The sequence below is a fragment of the Eretmochelys imbricata genome, chromosome 2 (assembly GCF_965152235.1).
Source record: "Eretmochelys imbricata isolate rEreImb1 chromosome 2, rEreImb1.hap1, whole genome shotgun sequence".
NCBI classification, from domain to species: Eukaryota; Metazoa; Chordata; order Testudines; family Cheloniidae; genus Eretmochelys; species Eretmochelys imbricata.
Genome location: NC_135573.1, coordinates 177,358,151 through 177,384,127, shown reverse-complemented (window position 1 = coordinate 177,384,127; position 25,977 = coordinate 177,358,151). Strand labels below are relative to the sequence as shown.

At 39.8% G+C, this 25,977-nt stretch overlaps 1 protein-coding gene across 5 annotated transcripts in view; it reads left to right on the top strand.

The window, feature by feature from the left end:
• Positions 1-25,977, top strand: part of SUGCT (succinyl-CoA:glutarate-CoA transferase) — a 479,841-nt gene that overhangs the window by 184,268 nt on the left and 269,596 nt on the right. For all 5 annotated transcript variants that reach the window (XM_077811004.1, XM_077811002.1, XM_077811003.1 and 2 more), the window contains exons 10-11: positions 11,285-11,356; positions 21,646-21,743. In XM_077811004.1, the coding sequence (XP_077667130.1) occupies positions 11,285-11,356; positions 21,646-21,743 (170 nt within the window). The remainder of the gene's footprint in view (positions 1-11,284; positions 11,357-21,645; positions 21,744-25,977) is intronic.

Genomic DNA, 25,977 nt, shown 5'->3' with positions numbered 1-25,977 from the left:
CAGCTCACAAAGGGAGAGGTTTTTCAGCTTGTCAGATCCCAAATTGTTTGTAACTGTATAGATCAAGATGAACACTTTGAATTTCTCCTGGAAGTTAATAAGTGGTCTAAGACATTCCCTGTCTGATAAAAACTGACAGATAGGCATCTTCATTCTCTACCAGTTATAACTTCTGACTGATCTTCAGGTGTAGCCTTACATTGCAATAATTTAACCTAGAAGTCACAAAGGGAATGTATTTCAGAGTCGAAGTCTGGATATAATGGATAATTACAGGCTTCTGCAGATCCCACCCCTGACTTCAGGAGCAGAAGGGTGTAACATTTCCAAGTTTTGAACTTTTTCAATGAAGGGTTGGCCAAACCCTCAAAAATGGCAGCTGAAATTACCTGTGACCCTGAAGATCATTCATGCAACCCAGTACCATCACTTCTGTTTTATCTGGATTAACTTTGCTGTCATCCATGCCCTAATTTCAGCATGCATTGAGAAAGCAAATAGACTGCTCATCCAGGTCTGCTTGTTTTCTGTGTACAGATAGCATCACAATCCAGATCAACTCACTTGCTCCCAAAATAGCCTCATACCTGTTGATCATATGGGTGAAAAAACTGAATCCTACGATACGCTGCACAAGAAATTGCTCAGTGAAGACAAGCAATTTCCACAAATCAACCTATGAGATTTCTTGGAAAATAGCAGAACCACTTGTAAGCTGGGGACTACATGAGATTCCGCAAAAACCTTGTGATCAACAGTGTCAAAGTTTGCTGATGAATCTGAAAAGAATCACTGTAGACACCTGATCTTAGTCCATTACGTGGATGAGATCATCAACCAATGAGAAAAAGAGCAGTTTCATGTCAAACTCAGCCCAAAAGTCTAACTGAAAGGGATCAAGAAAATCTGAGGTTTCTGTTTGGCTCCACGCTTGTCTGTCTACCATCTTCTTAATAATCTTACCCAATAAGGAAGATTAAAGACAGAGTGTTAGTTTCTGAGATTGTCAGCATCAAAAGGTTTTCTGAAGAAGAGGTTAAAATTATAGATGGACAGCAACTTGACTTGCATTCAGAAGTGAATATAAAACCAGATATGTTTTGTCAAAGAACTATGGATAGCTACAGACAAAGACATCTGGGTACTCTTTCGAGATGTGCTCCTGATTTACAGTGTGACCTTGGAAATACTTAGACCTGGTCTACTCTTTAAAAAGTTTTACTGGCATGGTTATGTCAATTAGGGGATGTGATTTTTTTTTTAACTGACATAGCTATGCTGGTAAAAGCCCTGCTATAGATGACGTTATGCCAGTATAACTTTGCTTATCTGCTGTAGCTTATGCTGATTCCCAGTATAAACACTTTTATACTGATAAAATTGCATCTTCGCTACAGTGTTTTGCTGGCATAGCTAGAATGGTATAACTATACTGGCAAGATTGTTCTACTGTAGACAAGGCCTCAGTCTGTATGCCTCAATTCCCCATCTGTAAAATGGGTCGAATACTGCTTAACTATATTTGTAAAGCACTTTGAGCTCTATGGATGGAAAAATCTTTGTTAATGCCTATTCTTTTCTTGTGTATATACATTTTTCCCCACTTCATTTTAAAATGGTATTTCGGTCTTTAAGTGCAGGAGTTAAAGATAAATGTTTTAAGTATTTGAAAGTTGGCATTCTAAGCTTTCAGAGGGCATAATACCTTGGTTTCTAATTCCAGTGATTCCCCAGTTATTGGACATTAAAATAATATTGGATTTGAAATGGATATGGGAGAGGGAAGGCAAGATGGTAGTCAATAATATTTTAAAATTCTATATTTCTTAAAGTGCTAGAGACCAATAAATATGAAATACTGTAGGGAAAAAATGGGATTCTCAATTTTAATATGGTTTAGGATGGATATGCAATAGGGGTAAGCATCTAATTCCCTGAAACTCCATATGAAAACTCCAGCCTAAATCATTAATTTTCATCTTACAAATGTTACTTTGACAGCTCACTCGATATTATTGATCCTTCCCGCTAGCACTGAGGCTTTGGTCTGGCAGTGCTTTTTCAGCACAAGTTCAGGATTTAATAGTGTGCATCCTGAATGTCTGACAAATGCCGTTTTTAAATCCCTGATTAAAGATAAAGTAGTATTTTAAACCACAACAAACTACATGCAATAAATGGTAATGAGTCTGACTTAAAACCACAAATCAAGGAAATTTGGAGTCAAGGTTGAATTTTATGAACATCCATCCTTTGCTCACTATGTTGTGTCTACAGAATGGTATGTAAGATCATTTATTGTTTGAGAGACTTACAATTTGAAAGATTTGTAAAATAGGGCAGAGGCACGTTTGCAAGGTGGTTTGGGTGTTTCTTACTCTGCCTTTCCTCATTCTGTCTTTGAGTTAAATGGAGGATTTCAATCTTCAGCACTATTTAGTTTAAAAATCTCCTAGACCAGATTGTGAAAAGGCCAGATTGGAAAACACACTCATGTAAATTCTGTGTGAACTTAAGTGGGGTCTCATGTAAAAGACCTACTCATTTTTTTAACGAGATTGAGAGGAGCCTGGTTATCATTCTGATTCCTCTGCCTTCATGCAGCAGTCTCACTTAATGTGCTGCTGTTCTTGATTGGTCGACTAGCAGAGAAGCCTACAAAGCACTCAGCACCTCTTCCTAAAGGGTCTGTTTTAAGCAGGACCTTAAAGGTAATTGAACTGGCTGTGGCTTATTTTGTGAGTTTTGGATTGCTTGTGTTAGGATCTGGTTTCCACCTTGAAATGCCAGTCTGGCTGGCAGAACATGGGTTGCTTGAATCGTATTCAGTATTAAAATCTATTCGAAAGGTCAGTTTTTAATTCCAAACCCACTTGTAGAAAGCCAAGAAACAGAGGTGGGGGACAAAAATAATGAGCCAAACTTTGCTGTCAGTTACACCTGTATAATTTCAGATCAAATCAGTCAAGCGTCTACAGATTTACACTTGGGTATTTAAGAGCAGAATTTGGGAATTGCCTTCCAAATGATACTAAGACAACCCCAATTTTGACCAACCAGGTTTATATCTTATAATTGTTTACAGGGTCCAGGAACTATTTATTATTATTTGTATTGCAGTAGAACCTAGAGGCCCCAGTCAGGATTGGTTCTTGTATGTATTTTATTTTTCAACATAAATGTTTCACTGGTTTTTGTTTTGTTTTTAAAGCAAAAAGAGCAATGTCATCAGGCCAAAACATCATGAGAAGTTCTAAAAAACCATTGTATGAGAGATAAAAAGGTAAAGAAACAGAGTTTGGTTTCAGGCTTTTGAGAGATTATTGTAAACATTGAGGAAAATATTATTTTAAAAATAGCTCAGCTGTGCCCTGTAAAACCAGTAAACTTCTGTTTTAATTCCCATATAAGTAGCAAATGGCTGCTGTGTGTGTGTGTGTGTATGTGTGTGTTTTTTTCTTAAATATTGCTTACTGTATAAGACCCTGTTTGCTTAATTTCAACCTAACTGAATTTTTATGGCCATGCCATAAACCTCCTGTAAATAGAGGCTTAAATGGAAATGCTGACATAACCTTAATTACATTGGCTCCAGCACGATACTGTGATTAAAGTTTATTTACTTTGCATATGCATGTGTGTCTGTGTGTGTGTGTAAATTCATTGTTGAAAAGCTAATGGAAAACTAATGTGGCAATGGAGAATGTGATCCTGTGCAGAGTGTTTTATTTCTTGGCCATCGAAAACAGTTGGTGCATGTTTACAATATCAAAGAGCTTATTTTTAATTTAGGCATGTTAATAATTTAGAAATCATTGTGAAACTGAACAGGTTTCCCACTTTTAAGCTGTTCACTGTTCTTTCATAAAGTGTTTATACCTGGCAGCGCTCTACTGTGGCTGGTGAATTTAGTAGTATATTCCATTAGAATTGGGAAAAGGGGAAAATCTGCTGCATGAACATGAGCTTCTCTATCTAATTTTATAGTTGGGCTGTTGTATTTTTCTTTTTGGATGAACGAAATATTTTAAAAAAAGCCAACAGATTTCTCCCCAAAGTGGTTGTACAGCTTAAAACCAGATATACAGCCCAAAACATATCTCCATTGCATCAATAAAACTATTATAAAGTAACCTTTATGAAATTCTCCTCAGTGAGCACTTTTCCTAACTGACATGTTTATAATACTGAGGAAGTGACTGAGATAAATCATTTAGGGCATTGAAAACTAATTTAGTAAACAGTATGTTACAACTCTTTTGTGTGCAAACTTTGAACTCTAAGAAAACTGCCCATAAGACATATATTACAGAAGGCAATGGGATTGTCTCACTTTCTACTTCCACATTTTCTTTGAAATTATTTGTCTTGGTAGCACCACATTTAATCTCTGCTGTTGCTAGAAATGGGCCTGAACTAAAACCTCAGATCTTAGGAAGTTCAGGTCTGTATCTGAGCTGTCTGACTCACACATGTCGGGTTATTACATGTGCAGTGTCGCCAACTCTTGTGATATTATTGTGACGCTCATGATATTTACTGTTTTTCTTAAAGCTCCTGGAGCAGAGAATCTCAGCTTTAGTTAAATAAACAAATAACACTCATAGTTGTGGAGACATGCTTGAAAATGTGAACCCGGTAAATCCTAAACACTCAGAACCCAAGAAGTCAAATAAAAAGAACCCCAAATGTATTTGTTTTATAAAATCTCTTAATTTGTAAGCCAGTTCCTGAATATTTTTGTGGACTTGACTCGTGATTGTTGAATGTTTGGGGCTGGCAGTACTGCATGTGCATTTTGGAGATAGAAACAGAAAGGAACATTAAAAGAGGCTTTGGTTGGACAACTTGATTGAGAGCTTGAAATCAGTGATTCCCCTCTCTTTTTTTCTTCTTGTTCTTAGTAAATGTGCTTTAATTCTGAATACAAGTGATCCATCCACCTGAGTGTAGTAGTTTTGTAGTATCTATAGTCATACCCTCATAGGATAAAACATTGACACTTGTGTACACCAACTGTTATGTCACATGTAATCTTTACTACTGTTAAAACTTTACTGATGTTTACATTACAAAAAAGGGATAGATTGATTTTAAGTTTCTTTCTCTAAATTGTGCATGTCTAAAAATAGAGACAAATGTGACAGTGGTGCAGGGTGGTGGGAAGCTTGGGGCAAAGGGCGAACCAAACCTAGTATTTACAAGGATTTTAATTTTACAAGATGATGTTTGTGCAGAATATTCTGTAGGCAGAAATGTAGGACTTGATTTTCACAGGTTCTGAGCACCTGCAGTTCCCATGGACTTCACTTGGAATTGTGGTAGTTACTAACTCTGGATAAACAGGTGTATCAAGCTGGACGCCCAAAGATTGAGGCCCATAAAATTGGTGCACTCTTACAAAAAGGTGGGCCTGAGTGGCTTGCCAGTGGCTACACAGCAACTGGATCTGATTCTCAGCGAGTAAGGCCTCCTTATTCTCAGTGCTATGCTTAATCCAGGAAACTATCCTGGTAGCTGTGATCTGACACAATAGTTTGTGCTGGGATATGGCAGTGGAGTGGGAACCAAGTGGTGCATTTTAAGAAATCTAAAGAGGAAAAAGGTAAGTTCTTTGTTTATATGCTGAATGCCCTGCTTTAGTCTGCTAAGTGAGGGCATTCAGCATACATTGCTCAAGTCTGTGAAATTTACATTTTTTATTTTGGCTGTTTGCTTTTACTAGAAGAGAGCACAATGTAGGCAAATGGTTTCAAACTGTGTGGTCCATATAATTTATACATACTGCTCAGAACTACCATTAACCAGATTTCTTGGTCTCATTCCCATTTGTTACAGTGTAATTAGGTATCACTTAGCAGCAAGAATGGTGCCCTTTCCATAAAAGAGAAAGAAGGGAGCTCCTTGATGCTGAAGTATAGTTGAAGCTTTCATTCAAAGAAATGTGTAGAGGTGTGGAAAAGATGTGGCAGGTTTACCCCATTTTGAAGGGCTACCGTAGTTGTGGATCAGTTATTGTCTGAAGTGAGACTGAGAAACTTCTGCTCTGTAATAACTTTTGGAAATGAAGTTGGAGGGGGGGAGAGAGGAAAAAGAACACACACTGTAGAGCCTTTTGGCTGGCAGCTGAAAAATGCTCCTGCACAGATCAGCCAACTTCTGAATACATCATCTTCTTGTTAATTGCAGCCTTTACATAGCACTATGACTGGAGAGTACTAGTCCGTAAATGACCTATGCTTCTTTGGCTGAAATACTGCAATGGGAACTTAAAACTGCAGTTGGAGACAGCTTCTGTGATAAATTAAAGGCAAAATGGTAATTTTTCCATGATCCAAATCACTAGAAACCAGATTCTCAAAGGAGCCTCCAAAATTGCAAAATTTGTGAGCACACGCACTTACACCAGTCAAATGCTGCATTCGTGCACACAGCAACTGCCTCTTACTGAGGCTATGTCTGCACGACCACTTATGCCAGTATAATTTATGTCTCTTAGGGTGTGAATAAGCCAGCTCCCCAAGCGACATAAGTTACATTGACCTAAGCGCCGGTGTGGGGAGAGCTATGTCAGCGGGAGAGTTTCTCCTGCTGAAATAGCTGCCACAGCTCGTTGGGGGTGGATTATTTAAGTCAACAGGAGAGCTCTCTCCCGTCAGCATAGAGCAGCTACCCTCAAAAGCTTACAGCGGCGCAGCTACAAGCTCTTTAATGGAGCCATAGTTTAAGGCAGGGACTGTCTCTTACTATGTATGTAGACAGTACCTAGCACGATGAAGCCAGGATTTCAATTTGGGCCTGTAATAACCAATACAAACTGTAATACAAATAATAAATAATTAATACTGGCTGGCTCAGATTTATCCTGGGCAAGTAGTGTAGGTCAGAAGGGGAAGACCCTTTGAGGATCTGTTTGGGATTTGGGATACTGTCCACTCCTTCCATCGAGGGGGTCTTTCCCTGTTTGTCTATTTAGTGCGAAGCCTTATGGTCTTGTTTGGACTTAGTAACTCTAAACAACCAAATAGCATTGGTTGTAAAATACCTTTCTTCCGCTTTCATCTTGCTCGGAACCTTGCCCCTTCCTCTCTGATGAAGATTTGACCACAGTGGTGCACGTGTTTCTCATCTCTAAACTGGATTATCCTGATTTACCGTACTCAGTGTTGTCTGTGGAAGCACTGCTATGAACCCAGCTGGTGCAACAGGATAGGCTGCAGTAACGTATGTCTTCCTCATCCTCCTTTCCTTCATCTGTCTCCTAATCTGCTTTCAGTGTCACTTTAAGGCTTTGTTCCTGATTTTGAGGGCCATCAGTGGACTAAGATGCCCCTACATCTGTGACTGTATCTCCATCAGTCATTTATAGTCAATGGGACTTAAATATGTACGTAAGTATTGTCCTGAATAGGGACAGATTGAAGCATGTAGTTAAGTGCTTTCCGTTGTTAAGAACTTTATATTTAGTAATAGTAACTAATAATTTCATAAAAATGTTAAAAAAAATCCCAGTACAATCATGTAGGTATCTCTGTCTTAAAAAGTGAAAGGTACAAACAAGTAACAGTTAATAATGGTCAATCACCCAAGAGTTTTGGTGGTTTGGTTCAGGACAGCATGCAAAAATTAAATGTTTATCTAAACTTACCCTAACTGTTTTGGTCTAGAAATTGTCTTGAAATGCCTTAGAAATAGCAATGAAGGCACACCCATTCTCACAATACACCCCTACTTCTCCATCCAAACAAAACTTGTGTGTGTGTGTGTGTAGGAACTACAGCACTCACAGGAAGGAAAACAATCAGCACCACCAACACCACCACAACAGCTAACTAACCACTTTGACCTCTGTATTTTGGGTGCAGTTAAAGTATTGGTTGAAACCTGGGTCAGTTTTTCTTTTAATTCAACCATCTTGTCCCTCTCTCGTAGTAGTTAATATCTTTTGGTTCCTTAAGCCCAACAGATTTGTTTGTAGAAACCAACACCAGATAAGAAACATTTGTAAAGATATTTTCCTTATCCATGACTGTTGCTGTACATCATTTTGTTGAAATGTATGAAGGGGCCAATAAACACAGTAGACTTAGATACCATAGATAGACATGTTCTCTGGTTAAATTCCTCACAAGTAACTGATACATTTTGAAAGGCCACTGGAAGACAGTAGTGGAAGGACTGGTTAGTTCTGACTAGAACTCGTCAGCAAGTCTGCACCCACACCGTCACTACAATGATTCAGTCAGAAATGGTTCAGACTGAACAGGTATTGAATCCTGAACATATAGTCTATGTAGCCGTTTGGAGCATGCTTGTAAACCATTTGAAACATCTTGTGTATGGATACAAAGTGTGTTACATGTTTATATGTGGTTATTTATTTTATTTTATTTTTTGGTATAGTAAATATTTCTAGCATAAACCACCTTTTAGGGTCAGATTCTGAAAGGTGCTGAGTGCTTGCAAGACTACCTGTAATTTAAGTCAATGGGAGTTGTGGATACATGCACATTACTTTTTAGGATTTGGCCTTTAACTTACGTGTGTTGATGAAATGTGCTCTGTAACTATTTCACTGAACATACAATCTCCTTCCTGACAGATTGTTTGCATAGAAGCCTCTCAGACAGTGCAGAGAAACCATGCATTTGGATGTCCCATCTTCCATCTCTATTGCTTCCATGAATAAGCTGTGAAATAATTTTCTTGTCTATATTTTAGTAATTTTGTGCTTTTTGTCTTTACCTACTATATGCCCCAGAGTTCAGGACACTTAGAATAGCAGTTTGCATGTAATTCGTGTCATACTGTCAGGTATCCTACCAGAAGCCTTCACTCTTCCAAAAATAGGGGAGGAAAAAAGACTTTTGCCTTGTGTGCCTTGTATGAAATGCCTTTTATTGCACTAATTTGAAATGATTCGATGTGATGGACAGCAGTTTATCAAAACAAAATCTCATTAAAGTCTATTTGCACTTCGCCCTGAATCTCCTTTGTATAATACGATAGTAAAGCTTTCTGTGACCAGGCGGTAACCTGCGGTAACCTGCGGTGTGTGTACATTTATGAGCGATGAATAAAACCATTGTTATCATTCTTAAATGTTGGCATCAATGCTGTGCTAATAACATTTGAAAGTTTCTGCTTTATCAGCAACAATGACTGGCAAATAATCAGCTATTTTGTAATGGGACGCTCAGAAATAGCTGCTGAAGGAAGTTGAGTAAGCTTCATGCAAAAAGACACTGCTGCATTTATGATGATACTATTTTTGTTGAGTAAGGATGACATGACTGTTGTTTTTGCTTTTTAAATATACAATGCAATTAAGAATGATCAGTTTTCCCACACATACCACAAAGCCACTGAAGCATAAATGCTAATGACCAGACCCCTTACATTTTGAGTGACTTCCGCCATTTTGGCAGCTTACGGGTATGAATGCATGTTTAATACTGCTGTGTGGCTTGTCATGTGACTGCAATTCTTACAGAGATTGCATGTGCCTCAGAGGTAATTGCTAATTAGTACTAAATCCTTTGTTTTAAGCCATAATGCTGATTTTGAGAATATTTTGGAATATGTATTTCTAGCAGTTGTGTCACCTTTCATGCAATATGTACCTTTTTAATGAGAAAAGTTCTTTCCATGTGTATGTACATATTCTGTATGTAATAATGGTGGCACCAGTGGAGACCTCAGGATTAGAAATTGCAAAGCACGAAGGTTCGTAGAAGAATTTGTAATTTGCATTAATAGAGAAATAGTGTGTGATGATATAAATAAAAATGACTGGGTTCTATACACACAAAAGAGCACACAGAAATTAAACATTAACTTGTGTAATGTGTATGTGGCCAATTTTTGAGTATATGGCATCAATGAAGAAATATTGCTATTTGGACCGAGACATGACTGAAATAGACTCATCCTGTCTCCTGAAGAGAATTTTTTTTATAGTGACAGTAGTATTGGACACAATTACTGCTAGAAAAGTCAGAATCTTAATTATTTATACTTTTTTGTATGCAAAAAAGTGGTTAAATATTGCTAGGTTAGTCTTCGATAACTGCTGTAGTGTTTCTTTTAGACTAAAATCGGCATAAACAAATGTTTACATAATAAATGTTAAGGAACCCTTTAGCCTTGCATAATTATTTTCTATGTTCTTCTTCCCAAAGTTTCTCTGTGTTCCTTGTCTCTGTCTCAGTCTGAAAATGCAGTAAAAACAGTTATATATATTCTGCATGCCTGTATATTTTTATTAGTTTTGGGCCAAATCAACAGGGGTTTTGAATGCTTGCGAACAAGTAAGCCTATAGGATTTGGCCCTCATTTTCTAAGTGAGAATCTCACAGTCAAGTGGCTAATTATCCAACTGGAAAATTGCTTTCATACTTTTCGCTTTGAACTGTATAATTCTTTCTGCTAGGAAGTGCATTTTATAGAGACATTAAGCAAGTGTTGTTCTAAATGTAGCTTACTGTCACTTGTGTGTCAGCAGGTTAGGCTTTGTCTACACACAAAAATTATAACACCTTAATTATACTGTTATAGTTAAAGTGCTACACAGTCTGGAGAGTGGATGCAGTTACAGTGATATAAAAGAGCCTTATGCTACTATAACTGGTTCCTCTGTGTGGAGGGGAATAAGCTATACCAGGATAAGGCACCTGTATAACTCGATCTGCACTAAGGGTTGTACTGATTTAACTAATTTGGTTTCAAAAAAATCACCCCTCCAACTAAAATAGTTTATACTGGTATAAAAACTGTGTAAACCAGACCTTAATGTTGCATATGAAAATTGCTCCCTAAGAACATATACTGAAATTTGCCCCTGTGCATTAAACCAGCAGAAGGCCTATGTACCATTTAAGCCCCAAGTTTGTGCTAGTCCTCTGCATAGAGGTCATATCCATTGTGAAAAAGGGTTTTCCACATACTTTCACAAATCATAGATGTAACTCAAACGGTTTATAGCCAAGTTACATATCTTTGTACTAAGGAGAGGAGTAGCAGGTAAAATAAATCTGTTTGCATTGTCAGCCTTTAAAAGAAGACCTGCCAGAACGGGGAAAAAATCAAAGGACCTTCTTTAAATTACTGATTTTTTTTCTCCATGGATCACTTTGAACTGCTTTTATAAAACCATAAATTGAATCTGAACATAATGGTTCACTTGAGAAAGACCTTTGGAAATTCATTACAGGGCCAGAACTTGAAAGATAGTCTCATGCAGTATATTTTAGTCATCATTTGACATCTCTGTTTGTTTTTGTAGGCTTTCAAAACTAAGGATGGCTACCTGGTGGTGGGAGCTGGGAATGATCAGCAATTTGTCACCGTGTGCAAGGTAATGATGTTTAAGATTGACAATGTGTGGTATTTGCACGACATTAGTCTTTCAGCTCTGTAAAGAAAAGCAAATAGGAATAACTATTTTTTAATGTTGCATGTTCTGAACATGGTTACAGTGGATTAATAGCATGATTTTCAGGGATGCTCAGGACCCAATAGCTCCAGGTGATGTCCGTGGGAGTTGTGGGTGCTGCATGCATTTGAAAACCAAGCCATAAGGTTTGGAGGGGTCTAAATTGATCAGAAATATTCCTAGCCTTGTGAGTAGTGAGCATCATATAAGGGCATGTCTTCACTAGCAGCAACGCTTTAACGTGACTTATGTAGTTGCGGCATAGCGCTGGGAGACCACCTCCATGAGGAGAATAGCTACCAGCACTGGGAGTGTGGCTCCCAGTGCTGGTTTTTTCACACCCCTGAGCGAGAAAGTTGCAGTGCTGTAAAGTGCCAGTGTAGACACACCCTGAGTCACACACTTGGGCCCCTGTAAACAACAAAGACCAGACGAGTTGTGGCATTCAATCCATGCTCAATACAGCCATGAACATGCTGCAGGTGGGATTTTCAGCTAGAGAAGGGGGAATCTTGAGACATTCCACTGATAGTATAGTGCAGATTCCTTTGGAACACAGTTTAGTTTGTGTGAAAGCCAACAAACATTGAAAAAGGGGCATCGTCACCCTTTATAGGACTGTGGGCCCAGTTCAGCAAGGCAGTTCAGCATTTCCGTAACTAACTTTAAGCATGTGACTTCAATGGGATTACTCATGTGTTTAAAGTTATGCATGTTTCAGAGTAACAGCCGTGTTAGTCTGTATTCGCAAAAAGAAAAGGAGTACTTGTGGCACCTTAGAGACTAACCAATTTATTTGAGCATAAGCTTTCGTGAGCTACAGCTCACTTCATCGGATGCACACTGTGGAAAGTGTAGAAGATCTTTTTATACACACAAAGCATGAAAAAATACCTCCCCCACCCCACTCTCCTGCTGGTAATAGCTTATCTAAAGTGACCACTCTCCTTACAATGTGTATGATAATCAAAGTGGGCCATTTCCAGCACAAATCCAGGGTTTAACAAGAACGTCTGAGGCGTGGGGGGGGGGGGGTAGGAAAAAGCAAGGGGAAATAGGTTACCTTGCATAATGACTTAGCCACTCCCAGTCTCTATTCAAGCCTAAGTTAATTGTATCCAATTTGCAAATGAATTCCAGTTCAGCAGTCTCTCGCTGGAGTCTGGATTTGAAGTTTTTTTGTTGTAATATCGCAACTTTCATGTCTGTAATTGCGTGACCAGAGAGATTGAAGTGTTCTCCGACTTGTTTATGAATGTTATAATTCTTGACATCTGATTTGTGTCCGTTTATTCTTTTAAGTAGAGACTGTCCAGTTTGACCAGTGTACATGGCAGAGGGTCATTGCCGGCACATGATGGCATATATCACATGGGTGGATGTGCAGGTGAACAAGCCTCTGATAGTGTGGCTGATATTATTAGGCCCTGTGATGGTGTCCCCTGAATAGATATGTGGGCACAGTTGGCAACGGGCTTTGTTGCAAGGATAGGTTCCTGGGTTAGTGGTTCTGTTGTGTGGTATGTAGTTGCTGGTGAGTATTTGCTTCAGGTTGGGGGGCTGTCTGTAGGCAAGGACTGGCCTGTCTCCCAAGATTTGTGGGAGTGATGGGTCATCCTTCAGGATAGGTTGTAGATCCTTAATAATGTGTTGGAGGGGTTTTAGTTGGGGGCTGAAGGTGACGGCTAGTGGCGTTCTGTTATTTTCTTTGTTAGGCCTGTCCTGTAGTAGGTGACTTCTGGGAACTCTTCTGGCTCTATCAATCTGTTTCTTCACTTCCGCAGGTGGGTATTGTAGTTGTAAGAATGCTTGCTAGAGATCTTGTAGGTGTTTGTCTCTGTCTGAGGGGTTGGAGCAAATGCTGTTGTATCGCAGAGCTTGGCTGTAGACAATGGATCATGTGGTGTGGTCAGGGTGAAAGCTGGAGGAATAGGAATAGCGGTCAGTAGGTTTCCGGTATAGGGTGGTGTTTATGTTAACATCGCTTATTAACACTGTAGTGTCCAGGAAGTGGATCTCTTGTGTGGACTGGACCAGGCTGAGGTTGGTGGTGGGATGGAAATTGTTGAAATCATGGTGGAATTCCTCAAGGGCTTCTTTTCCATGGATCCAGATAATGAAGATGTCATCAATATAGCGCAAGTAGAGTAGGGGCGTTAGAGGACGAGAGCTGAGGAAGCGTTGTTCTAAGTCAGCCATAAAAATGTTGGCATACTGTGGGGCCATGCGGGTACCCATAGCAGTGCCGCTGATTTGAAGGTACACATTGTCCCCAAATGTAAAATAGTTATGGGTGAGGACAAAGTCACAAAGTTCAGCCACCAGGTTAGCCGTGACATTATCGGGAATAGTGTTCTTGGCGGCTTGTAGTCCATCTTTGTGTGGAATGTTGGTGCAGAGGGCTTCTACATCCATAGTGGCCAGGATGGTGTTATCAGAAAGATCACCGATGGATTGTAGTTTCCTCAGGAAGTCAGTGGTGTCTCGAAGGTAGCTGGGAGTGCTGGTAGCGTAGGGCCTGAGGAGGGAGTCTACATAGCCAGACAATCCTGCTGTCAGGGTGCCAATGCCTGAGATGATAGGGCGCCCAGGATTTCCAGGTTTATGGATCTTGGATAGTAGATAGAATATCCCAGGTTGGGGTTCCAGGGGTGTGTCTGTGCGGATTTGATCTTGTGCTTTTTCAGGGAGTTTCTTGAGCAAATGCTGTAGTTTCTTTTGGTAACTCTCAGTGGGATCATAGGGTAATGGCTTGTAGAAAGTGGTGTTGGAGAGCTGCCGAGCAGCCTCTTGTTCATATTCCGACCTATTCATGATGACAACAGCACCTCCTTTGTCAGCCTTTTTGATTATGACTTCAGAGTTGTTTCTGAGGCTGTGGATGGCATTGTGTTCTGCACGGCTGAGGATATGGAGCAAGTGATGCTGCTTTTCCACAATTTCAGCCCGTGCACGTTGGCAGAAGCACTCTATGTAGAAGTCCAGTCTGCTGTTTCGACCTTCAGGAGGAGTCCACCTAGAATCTTTCTTTTTGTAGTGTTGGTAGGAAGGTCTCTGTGGATGAGTATGTTGTTCAGAGGTATGTTGGAAATATTCCTTGAGTCGGAGACGTGGAAAATAGGATTCTAGGTCACCACAGAACTGTATCATGTTCATGGGGGTGGAGGGACAGAAGGAGAGGCCCCGAGATAGGACAGCTGCTTCTGCTGGGCTAAGAGTATAGTTGGATAGGATGACAATATTGCTGGGTGGGTTGAGGGACCCACTGCTGTAGCCCCTTGTGGCATGTAGTAGTTTAGAAAGTTTAGTGTCCTTTTTCTTTTGTAGAGAAGCAAAGTGTTTGTTATAAATGGCTTGTTTAGTTTTAGTAAAGTCCAGCCACGAGGAAGTTTGTGTGGAAGGTTGTTTTTTTATGAGAGTATCCATTTTTGAGAGCTCATTCTTTGTCTTTCCCTGTTTGCTGTAGAGGATGTTGATCAGGTGGTTCCGCAGTTTCTCTGAGAGCGTGTGGCACAAGCTGTCAGCATAGTCTGTTGGGAATGTAGATTGTAATGGATTTTTTACCTTCAGTCCTTTTGGTACGATGTCCATCTGTTTGCATTTGGAAAGGAAGATGATATCTGTCTGTATCTGTACAAGTTTTTTCATGCATTTGATAGATTTCCACTCCATACGGCTAAATGCAGTGCCTTGCATAATGACAGGTTTCAGAGTAACAGCCGTGTTAGTCTGTATTCGCAAAAAGAAAAGGAGTACTTGTGGCACCTTAGAGACTAACCAATTTATTTGAGCATAAGCTTTCGTGAGGTACAGCTCACTTCATCGGATGCATTTTGCATGTGCTCATATACCTCACTGAATCTGGGCCTAAGAAAAATACATCCATTTTCTACCTCCTGTTTCTATTGGAAGTTCCCAGGAGAATCTTAGATTAACTTTTGAGATCTCAAACCTTTTATTACCCGTCTTTAAACACAGTTCCTCCCACCCCCAATGAATAAATTTGAAAAAAAAGAAAAGAAAGCAAAGTTATTCTATCTAGAGAGTAGTTTGTGCCATGGCACAGTGTTAAAGACAGAAGAACATGACTAAAATCTAGCTGGCACAAGTGGTGGATTATATGTGATATAGAGACTGTTTGGTTTTTCATTATCATTTTTCTCTTTTCTCCCCTCTGCTCCTTTAGAATAATAGAATTGTAGGGCTAGATGGGACCTCCAGAAGTCATCTAGTCCATTCCCCATATTGAGGCAGGACGAAGTATACCTAGACCATTGATGACAGTTGTTTGTCTATCCTATTCTTAAAATCCTCCAGTAGCGGGGATTCCACATTTTCTTTGTTTGTTTGTGAGAAAGTCACATGGGACTATATCGAAAGCCTTACTAAAATCAATGTATATCACATCTGCTGTTCTACTGGGACAGTAACCCTGTCAAAGAAAGAAATTAGCTTGGTTTGGCATGATTTGTTCTTGACAAATCCAAGTTGGCTATTACTTATCACCCTGTTATCCTCTAAGTCAGTGGTGGGCAGCCTGCGGGCCGCATGCAGCCCATCAGGGCAAGCTGATTGCAGGCCACAAGACATTTTGCAGATGTTGATCCCCCAGGAATGGTGAACCGCAGCCACTGGGAGCTGCGTGGGGGCCGTGCGTGCGTGCGGTCAATGTCCGCAAATGTCTTGCGGCCTGCAATCAGCTTACCTGATGGGCTGCAGGTTGCCCACAACTGCTCTAAATGCTTACAGATTGATTGTTTGATAATACGTTCCATTATCTTTCCAGGTATTGCATTTAGGCTGAGTGGATTATAATTCATAGATAGATTCCCCGGGTTCCCTTTGTTTCCTTTTAAAAGATAGGTATTATGTTTGCCCTTCTTCAGTCTTCTGGAATCTCACCCATCCTCCATGAGTTCTTGGAAATAATCACTAATGGTTCTGAGATTGTTTTGCCCTCAAGTGCCCTAGGGTGAATTTCATTCAGGCCCAGCTGACTTGAATACATCTAATTTATCTAAGTATCCTTTAGCAAGGTTTTCCCTATTTTGGCTAGTGTTCCTTCCCCCTTATTCACAGTCTCCTTTTTGTTTGTCACTTTGCTCACTCTCTTTGCTCCTCTTTTAGTCTGTTTTTGTCATTGCTTGTTCATTGCCCTTTTTGAGTCTTTTATAAGCAGAATGCAAAACTAGTAACATCTGGGTTGGAGTCAAACTTCTGAACCTATGATGTTTAAATGGGTTAGAAATTAGGCTCACAAAGTTGCCACATTCCTACTATAAAGGAGCACACAAACATAAAGTTTATTACCAATTTAGTCAATTTTAAATTAGTGCTTTGTGAACATCTACACGTTCAATTTGAATTGATTTATTCAATGTGAATCCAAAAGCTTGGATGTTTATCCTAAGACTTATGAAGACCTTTTTGGGCTGGCAATCTCATTAGATCGGGCTTCATCACAAGACTTCCATTATTTTCCTGCTTTGACTATATTGGACTAATAATTTGCACTTCTGTAGTGCCTCATATCTAAGTATCTCGAAGTGCAAAGCAGTCACAATTATCTGAAATTCACTTAGCCAAAACCCCTTGTACTTAAAAACTGGGTCTTATTTCCCTTGAATTCCAGGTAAGTGTAGCTGAACCTGGCCCAGGTTCCTGCTTCCTCTTGCTTGGGTTTGTTCTCCTGGTCGCAGACAGCTGGCCAACTTTCCCAGGGTTGGCCAGCTCAACAGGTTTTCAGCACACAAGTTTCTATGATTTTGTAATCTCTTCATCACTGTAAAATGTATAAGCCCCATGGGGAAGATGGATGACTGAATAAGCCAGCTCTTCAGAGTTTAGGGTGACCAACAGAGCTGAGTGAATAATTGATTTTTCAGTTTGGTAGCTGAACTGAAAAATCTCCACCACCACACCCCGCCCCCCCGCCCTCCAATTTTTTTGATTTGGGTCAACCTGAAATGGTTCATTTTCAGTAGTCATTTTTTGCGTTTGGCTATGCTTAACCAGAATTTTACTTTTTAAAAAATAAATGAGTCAATATGCGTCATTTCAAAGGTGTTGAAATGAAATGTTTTGCCGTTTAAAAAAAATCATTTTTTCATCTGAAACTGTTTACCAATTTCAACCAGAATTCACTAATAACTTTGGTTGATCTTAAACTTTATTTTTCGATGAATAATTTGTCTGAAAAATGTTGTCCAGCTCTAGTGACCAACAGCAGTACCACTTCTCTCAGTCTAATTGTCCAAGAAAAGGGAGCTGCATTTGAGGGGGCCTCTCTGCATCTCCAGAGAGTGGGGGAACTTTGTCTTTATGAAATGTCAGCCTTTAAAGAATTATACATTGAAGTGCTGTGTTGCTGGCCATCCTTGAGTAAGTTGTCATGGCTTTCTCTAATAGGGGAGCTGGTTCAGGAGGCATTGAAATCTGTGTTCAGAGTCAGGAGGCGCTGGAGACCCTGAACATAGGCTTCTAGCCTGCAGACTTCAAACCTAAGCAGGTCCCATAATTAGTCAAGATCCCAGTTACTCAAAGGTTTTGGAGTCTGCTGAGACCTTTGAATAATCACGGTTATACTATATTACTTAAATCTAACAACTTAAATCTAATAATAAAATAGGTAAGGGCAATAGAGGAATCAATCCACCCACTTCTAGTTGATACGTGACAGGTGTTTAATGGTGCACAGCAAAGCTACACAACAGTTTAAGGCAGGAAGATTAAAATTAAAAAAGAGGACTTCAACCAGCTTAAACAGTAAGGGGAATTTAGATAAACATCATGTAAATTACCTTGTTGCAACTGAGCCATAAAACCAGGCTTACTTCTATGAAAAGTGCCATGAGAACTTCAATTGTAACATATGCTCCAGATCTTGGATTAATATCCCACCCTAAAAATATAAATACTATTAGAATAGATTTATGCAAGACATTTCAAAATATCCACAGTACTGTACTGCCACAGATGTTCAAAAATTAAAGTTTTCTGTACAGAAGGGGAAAGAAATGTTGGTTCAAGTTTTGAGCAACAGTTCTCATTGCTTTTTCATCTAAATCAGTTTTCATATCCTTATTTAGAAAGACTAACATTGCTACTCTTAAAGAATAATTATAGAGACAGACTGAAGCGGTTAAGATGCCCAGAAGCTCAGTAGGAATGCCTAGTTTTGAACCAGATGTAATGTTGTTAAAACTCTTAAAGGTTTGTCCCACTTTAAGATGAAGGTTACTTGTGGAACTAAAAACCGTAGGGAAAGGCAAGAGGTGATAAATTAAGAGTACTTTAATTGCCAGAAGGCTCAAAATACTTAAGCTGCAAGAAGGACCTTCAGTAAATACAGAGAACATTAATTCAAATATTTGAACGGGTATCAAAGAGCCTTATTATGAAGGGTCAGTGCTAAAAATATGGAACATACGGAAGCTGTTGCCTGTGAAGACATTCACTACAGAGATGTAGCAGCCAGCCCAGAGTGGTAAATGATTACAGACTTTCTCCCTGAACCATATGCTTTTGGACAAGTAATCTTAAAGAAGAAGAAGGAGGAGAAAACCCACAAATTATTTGTTGAGCTAGATCTTTTGATATTTGATTAATTGCTGAAGACTTTCTGTGAAACTTCTCTATTTTTTACACACAAGCACAGAAGCAACATGTTTCATATTGATCAACAATTTTTAAAAAATGTGTTCTTACGTGGGGCTACTTGGATCTAAATGTGAATTCTAAAACAAAAACACATTTCAAGAATGGGCCAATGTATATAACAAAAGAAAAATTCACACATTTTGGAAAAGAATAGCCCAAATGTATAATCTCCAAACGTTCATTCTTAAGCATTTTGAAGGGCAGTTCTAGTGTAAGTGTGCTTGAGAAGTTAGGGAGTGAGGGAAACAGTCTAACTTTAAAATGATCATAGTGAAATAAACAAAATAACAATGGCAGGATGACACACAAAGGCCTTGTCTACACTACTGGGGTAAGTCGACTTAAGTTACGCTCCTCCAGCTATGGCCATGTCTATGCTTACTGGGGATCAATGCTGCTGCGATCGATGCAGCAGGAGTCAGTTTAGTGGGTCTAGGGAAGACTTGCTTAATCGACCACAGAGCGCTCTCTGGTCAACTCCGGTACTCCACTGGTACGAGAAGAGTAAGGTAAGTCGAAGGGAGAGCATCTCCTGTTGATGCAGCTTGGTGTATACATTACAGTAAATTGACCTAAGCTACGTTATTCATGAAGCTGGAGTAGCATAATTTAGGTCTACTTACCATGGTAGTGTAGACAAGGCCTACTTGAATAAGGTAGCTAGAGTCAATGTAGTTTAGGTCGAATTACTGTGGTATCTGCACTGTGCTGTGTCAACGGGAGACGCTCTCCCGTCAACTAACCTTACTCCTCTTGAGTTGACCAGAAAGCGCTCTGTGGTTAATAGACCCGCTAATTCAACCCGCGCTGCATCGATCGCAGCAGCTCGATCCCCAGTAAGTGTAGACATGTCCAAAGACAGGATGAATTGCAGATACAAGGATAACTGCTAGAACTTGTGTTTATCACTCACATGAACAGTCATTCACTCAGAGTTGGACTGTGACCACACCTGATTCACAGCACACAACTAAACAGTCACCAAATGATAATGATGTTTGGTTACTGGCAATCTAGATTATTAGAGATAAAAGGTTAGAGGTCAGATCTAGAGATAGCATCACCACCCAAGAGTCAGTTTTGTTATGGTGGTAGATATGAGGCATCTTTGAAAATATTTATCTTGTTTAGATGGTGATACCTTGCAATGGCCAAGTGGAACCAGGATCAGCAAACTAGAATTCATTCTCTCTCTCTCTGTAAGCAAGACAGAGAAAACTCATATTATCCTTTTCTTTTTAGGAATTCTCCCTTTCCCTTTATTATGATATAGGAGTTGTTTTGATTTTGTCTTGTGGAACACAAATCAACCCATTAACTAACATCGATCTATTCATCGTCTATCCAAACGAATGCTGAGGTTAATACAGATGTTGTAGGTCTTGATAACCCATATGGTCTTCTTCTGTCCTGTTAATGTTCCTATAAAACTGCCAGGATTTTGTTGTCACATTTTTAAAAGTCCTTTTTCGGTCTAATTCCACTTTGTCGGTGCATTATCGTTAAGTTTCCAAGATGTTAGTTAGGTGTTACTTTTACAAGATGTATTTTTCCTTTTTATGAGGTGACACCACCTTTTTTCTTCATTAGTACTTCACTAAATAATAATGAAGAAAAATGACACCTCAGAGGAAAGTATGTTTGCTTTTTACTGTTGTTTTAATACAAAACACTGAAATAGAAAAAAGTCCACTTAGACATAGCATTTCCCCTGTCTACCAGAATTATCAAATACAATCAGCATATCTTTCTCTGTGATCCTGTGACACACAACTCAGTGTAGCATGGTCCCACAGAACTGACTCTTTTTACAGTGCTATGTGCATATGTCTTCTCTGTTTCCACTGCAGGGATCGGCAATCTTTGGCACACGGCCCATCAGGGAAATCCACTGGTGGGCCGGGACGATTTGTTTACCTGCAGCATCCGCAGGTTCAGCCGATCGCAGGTCCCACTGACCGCGGTTCGCTGCTCCAGGCCAAGGGGGCTGCGGGAAGCGGCGTGGGCCAAGCGATGTGCTGGCCGCCGTTTCCTGCTGCCCCCATTGGGCTGGAACGGCAAACCGCGGCCAGTGGGAGCTGTGATCGGCCGAATCTGTGGAAGCTGCAGGTAAACCAACCGTCCCGGCCCGTCAGCAGATTTCCCTGATGGTCCGCGTGCCAAATGTTGCCAATCCCTGCTCTACTGGTTTCCCCACCCTGACCACAGTTACTTGCAATTTTTGTAATGTACTAGAATGTATCGTGTCAATGCCTAGAGACACTGTTAATAGAAAGAGTGATGGACTGGGATTTGGGATTCCAGTTCTCTTCTCATGTCTTTCCCAACTTGCTGATGACATTGGGGTATAAGGTCATTCGGTATCATGGTATTGGGGGGTAATGTATCCTCTCTCTTTCCTCATTGCTGTTTTATTTTTAAAAAGTTTACTAACAGAGAGGGTGTTTAGCAAGTTTCCTTATGTCCCTATGAATTTGCTTGGCTGCACAAGTGGTCTTTACATTTACCTGCTAAACGTGTTTCTTATTCACTGTATTTTTGTTTTCATTTAGATCCTGAATTTGCTTGAAATTAGTAAAGATTCCAGATATAAAACTAACAAACTCCGAGTGCAGAACAGGAAAGAGCTTATTGAAATATTATCAGCCCGGTAAGTTTATTAAACTGGGAAAAATTACTGTAATGCATTAATCAACATGGTAATGTACAAAAACATTGTCTCATCATTTGCCAGTTTGTTACTACTTTTAATCTTTTGGAGTATTTTCTTTTTGTAATTTATTTAGACACTTACTGCTGTTAAAAATGTTGTGTTTCATGTATCGGACTAGTCGGTGAGCAAGCAGCTAAGTAATAGCTTTACATTAAAATCACAGCATATCTTCAGTAACCTGGATCTCATTTAAGAAGGCATTGCTTTCCACTTGCACTTCTGGTTGGTTGTGGACAAGGGTCACTCTTGGACAGAAGGCCCTTGGTGTTGAATTTGCTGCCTTCAGGCCCGTAGTTTGAAGTTTGTTCTGAGGGCTCTCAGTTCCAAGGGATCATCTACTTTGGAGATCTTAATCTACTGTTTCTGCATTAAGTTAACCTCTGCCTCTCTTGACATCTCTTTGGCTTATACCTTATGCTTTTGAACACCACACTCATTGACCTCATTGGTCTATGTGGGACCCACAACTAAGGGTCACCCTCCTAAGAAAAATTCTCTTAGAGTTCCTGAAAGACCTGCAGCCTTTTATTTCAGATTTTTCTAAAAGACCTGAAGGTCATTCTGGTATGTTTAAGATCTCATGTCTGTGGAGTCCTCCTCTACTTAGATGAAAAGGATGGTGATTATGAAAAATAGGAGGAGGAAGACTTCCAGGACCAGCTATTTGCTTTGTGTCCTGTTCTGGATAAGAATGTGGGCTACCTATCTGTTTAAGCCAACACACAGATAACTTCAACAACTCTCAGGACTTTTTGGAGTGAATAGCAGAGACATTAAGTTTTCAGCTTTCAATGATCCAAGAAAAGGCACCACCAATGTTTTGATATTTTAAGGCTGGGGCATGTATCAATTCCTATAATTCTCTATTATCCACAGAGCAAATTACTTGTGTACTAAAGAACCTCCTTTCCACTTCACCTGGTTACTGTGTGTTTTGATACCAACTAGCTTTTTTTTCAGTTGTAATGAAATGGAATTACCTTGCACTCATGGGATCCTAAAGAATATTTAATTTTGCGTTCTGTGGAAGCTTTCTGACCCTTCCTTCCCCATCCTTTTTCAGGTATCCCACGCCTGCCAAAATACTGAGAGACAAAGTAACTTTCCTTCTTCTACTGTTCCTCTGCAATATCATAGGAAGGTGTGCTATTCCCATTATTCCTTTATTCCAGCTCCACCCCCAAAAAACAAATGAGGGTTGCATCCCCCACTAGCTTTAAGAAAATTAAGCATGTGTCGCCAAAGGTTCAGATTCTGCATTCCCCGCTGTAAAGCCATAAGGCTGGTTTGGAGCTCTCAGTTTAAACAGTATCTTTTTTTATATATCTATCAAGTTGATATGGCACAAATTCCATAGGTTCTGTATGGTGAGGATCACAGCCAATACAGAGTTCTCCCCTTTGGACTCAAAGCAGCTCCAAGCATTTTTGCTAATTGCCTAGCTGTACTTTTAGCTCACTTAAGAGGTCTGTATATTCACACTTATCCCTACTTCAGTGATTGGTTCAAGTCCTTTTGTGATTCTTAACTGTCCAGACTCAAGTTAAACCTATGCAGTAGGGTATGAATGACACATCAATCACAGCAATCTCTGATGATCACACCCTGAAACAGTCAAGAATTTCTGATATGGTAGACAATTACCCAAGTATGCCTCCAATTCTCTTTTATCTTTTGTCTGTCATTGTAATGGTTATAATGGATGGGGCTCACTTAGATCATCCCCCAATACAGGCATGATGTAAATCTGAAGGGATTAAGTATAATTATAATAAATAATATATTAATTAATAAATATAGTATTAATATAAAAATAGGTGAGAGCAATTCAGCTATCTTGTAACGCTTTCTTTGCTTAAATGAGGAACAGGCTGATGCATATCTTCCTGGACAATACTTAAGCCATGCGTCTGTAGCTATATGAACTGGCAGGGAGGAGCTCATTCTCAGCCGCGCTGATGGGGGGTTTTCAGGTTCTGCAAACAGTGAGTGCATCATCCTGTCCAACTCTGCCATTTTCCAGGAGGATGAACAACATCTTGACATGTTATCTGAGCCAGAAATTCACTGCTCAGTATAAATAGTTTCTCAAGGGAACTATGGTAATTTTGTCTTTCACAGGTGGGGAAAATGTCTTAGACTTCTTTGCCACAAAAGAGAAGATGGAGGTTCTTTGATTGTGTTTGAGACGTGGCTCAGATTCTGGCAGTCCTTCTGTTGGACTAGAGTACTTCCCTCCAGTACTGGTCATCAGGAAGTTCATACAGCACAGAGTTCATGCAATGTTAGTAGTTTCCCCTTGGTTCACTGATTCTCGATCTCAGAATTCCTAGGTCTGCCACATCTCCTGTCACAAGGCGAAAGTCATGATACTCTGATATTAGGGTGATGTGGGCTCTATAGGCTCTTGATACAGATTCAGTATTTCTACTCTGAGTGGACTGGCTCATGGCTTGTTGTCAAGTTCCCATTTGGGCTCTTCCCAGGAAGTTTAACACATCTCACTTGGAGCCTTCAGAGCAAGAGACTTATGACTCCAAGTGGAAGAAATTTTTCCTTGTGTTCTAATGAGCACTGTCATCTTTTCACTTCCACAGCCTCTCTAAGTTTGAACTGTTTGTTACCACTAAAGCATCCTGAATTATTCTGGAGTACTGTCAAAGTCCATCTGGCAGCCATATCATCTGAAAACACAAGGATTTTTTTAAGTTCGTCTGGCAGCCATATCAGCTCCAGTGCAAAGATTTTCAGTTCGTGCACATTCTTTCATGAGACAGTAGTAAAGAATCACAGAAAGAGCCATGAGCACTGAACAAGATATGTAATTAGAATAAGGAAGACAATATTATCCCTAAAAATAATTTGCCCACCTGTCTGTCGGTCTTTCTTCTTCACTTCAGGACTTCTACCTAAAACTTTCTTTAGCCCTCTTCTTCCTGGCTTCCTGGTAAAGATTTAAAGAAACAGCAAAGATGTCACCACACTGTCTATCATTAATATGTTTTTGAAATGGACTAGTTCATTTTTTCTCACTTATTTGTGAGCCACTGCTTTCTTGGGACTTAATTTTAGTGCATCCAAAGCTGCTGGAATCACAGTTTCACAAGGATATGTAAGGTAGTAACCTAAAGTTCAGTTCATACCTTCAATCTCAGCATCAGTAACTTGTTTTGGTCGCTAGATCTGGTGCTCTGTTTGGGAGTACTGTTCTGCCATCTTTGTTTAGTTGCTAATCCTCATACCAGCTTCTTAAATGGGTTGTTGCTGGCAGCTGCTCTTGAATGTAGATGCTATAGGCACAATACTTGAAGAAGAAAGAAGGCTAGCATTCAAGGTATGCTTATTCTTTGAGTAGATTCCTAGCATAAATTCATACTACCCACCTGTCTTCCTGACATCTCCTCTTTTTCCATTGAATTCAGATTAAGTGGAAAGGAGCTAAGGTGGAGTTGGGACTGTATGGCTTCTTATATAACTTCATAATGAATGTTTGGTTCCATGAGTGGTCATGTGTGCAGCCCCATTATTGCCTTCTAGAATCTACAGTGTTTGACTTGGCACTGAGGGCACATGCGCCTTCCTAAGAAGGGTAGATCTGTGTTGACAATCTACTGGACGGAAAACAGCTGCTGGTGATTAACTTTCTTTTTTGTTAATAGGTGTTTCATTCCTTAAGAGGTCTTTGTTGAATGCCAAAAGGTCCTTATGTTTTGCAATTTAATTTCTCAAGTTGTTTCATCCGCTTTGTTTTTTTTTTTTTTTTGGTTACCTCTTTTTGTGACACATTTGGTAAATATAGAGTAACTCCAATGCAGGTATTTTCCCATCACCCTTAGTGGTAAAGATGGTCGCAAAGAAAGCAACGATATTGTGTGCTATCCCCGTATCCTCTTTTATTTCCCACATTACATCTAGGTGAAGCAGTAGACCCATTGGTTCTCCTGCAAGTTTCCGACTTGTGATCTGCTTACAGAAAGTCTTTTCTTAATCATTTTTATATCCTTATTTATTAGTTCATCAGATGATCTCATTGCTGTCTCAGTTACGGTTTTACATCTTGCTCGCCAAAGTTTATGTTCTTTTCTATTAGGCATCACTTAGGCTCTGTCTACATTACGAGCTAGGGATGTTGGGCAGGTTTGTGGTTGGCACCGCTAAGCTATGCCACTGT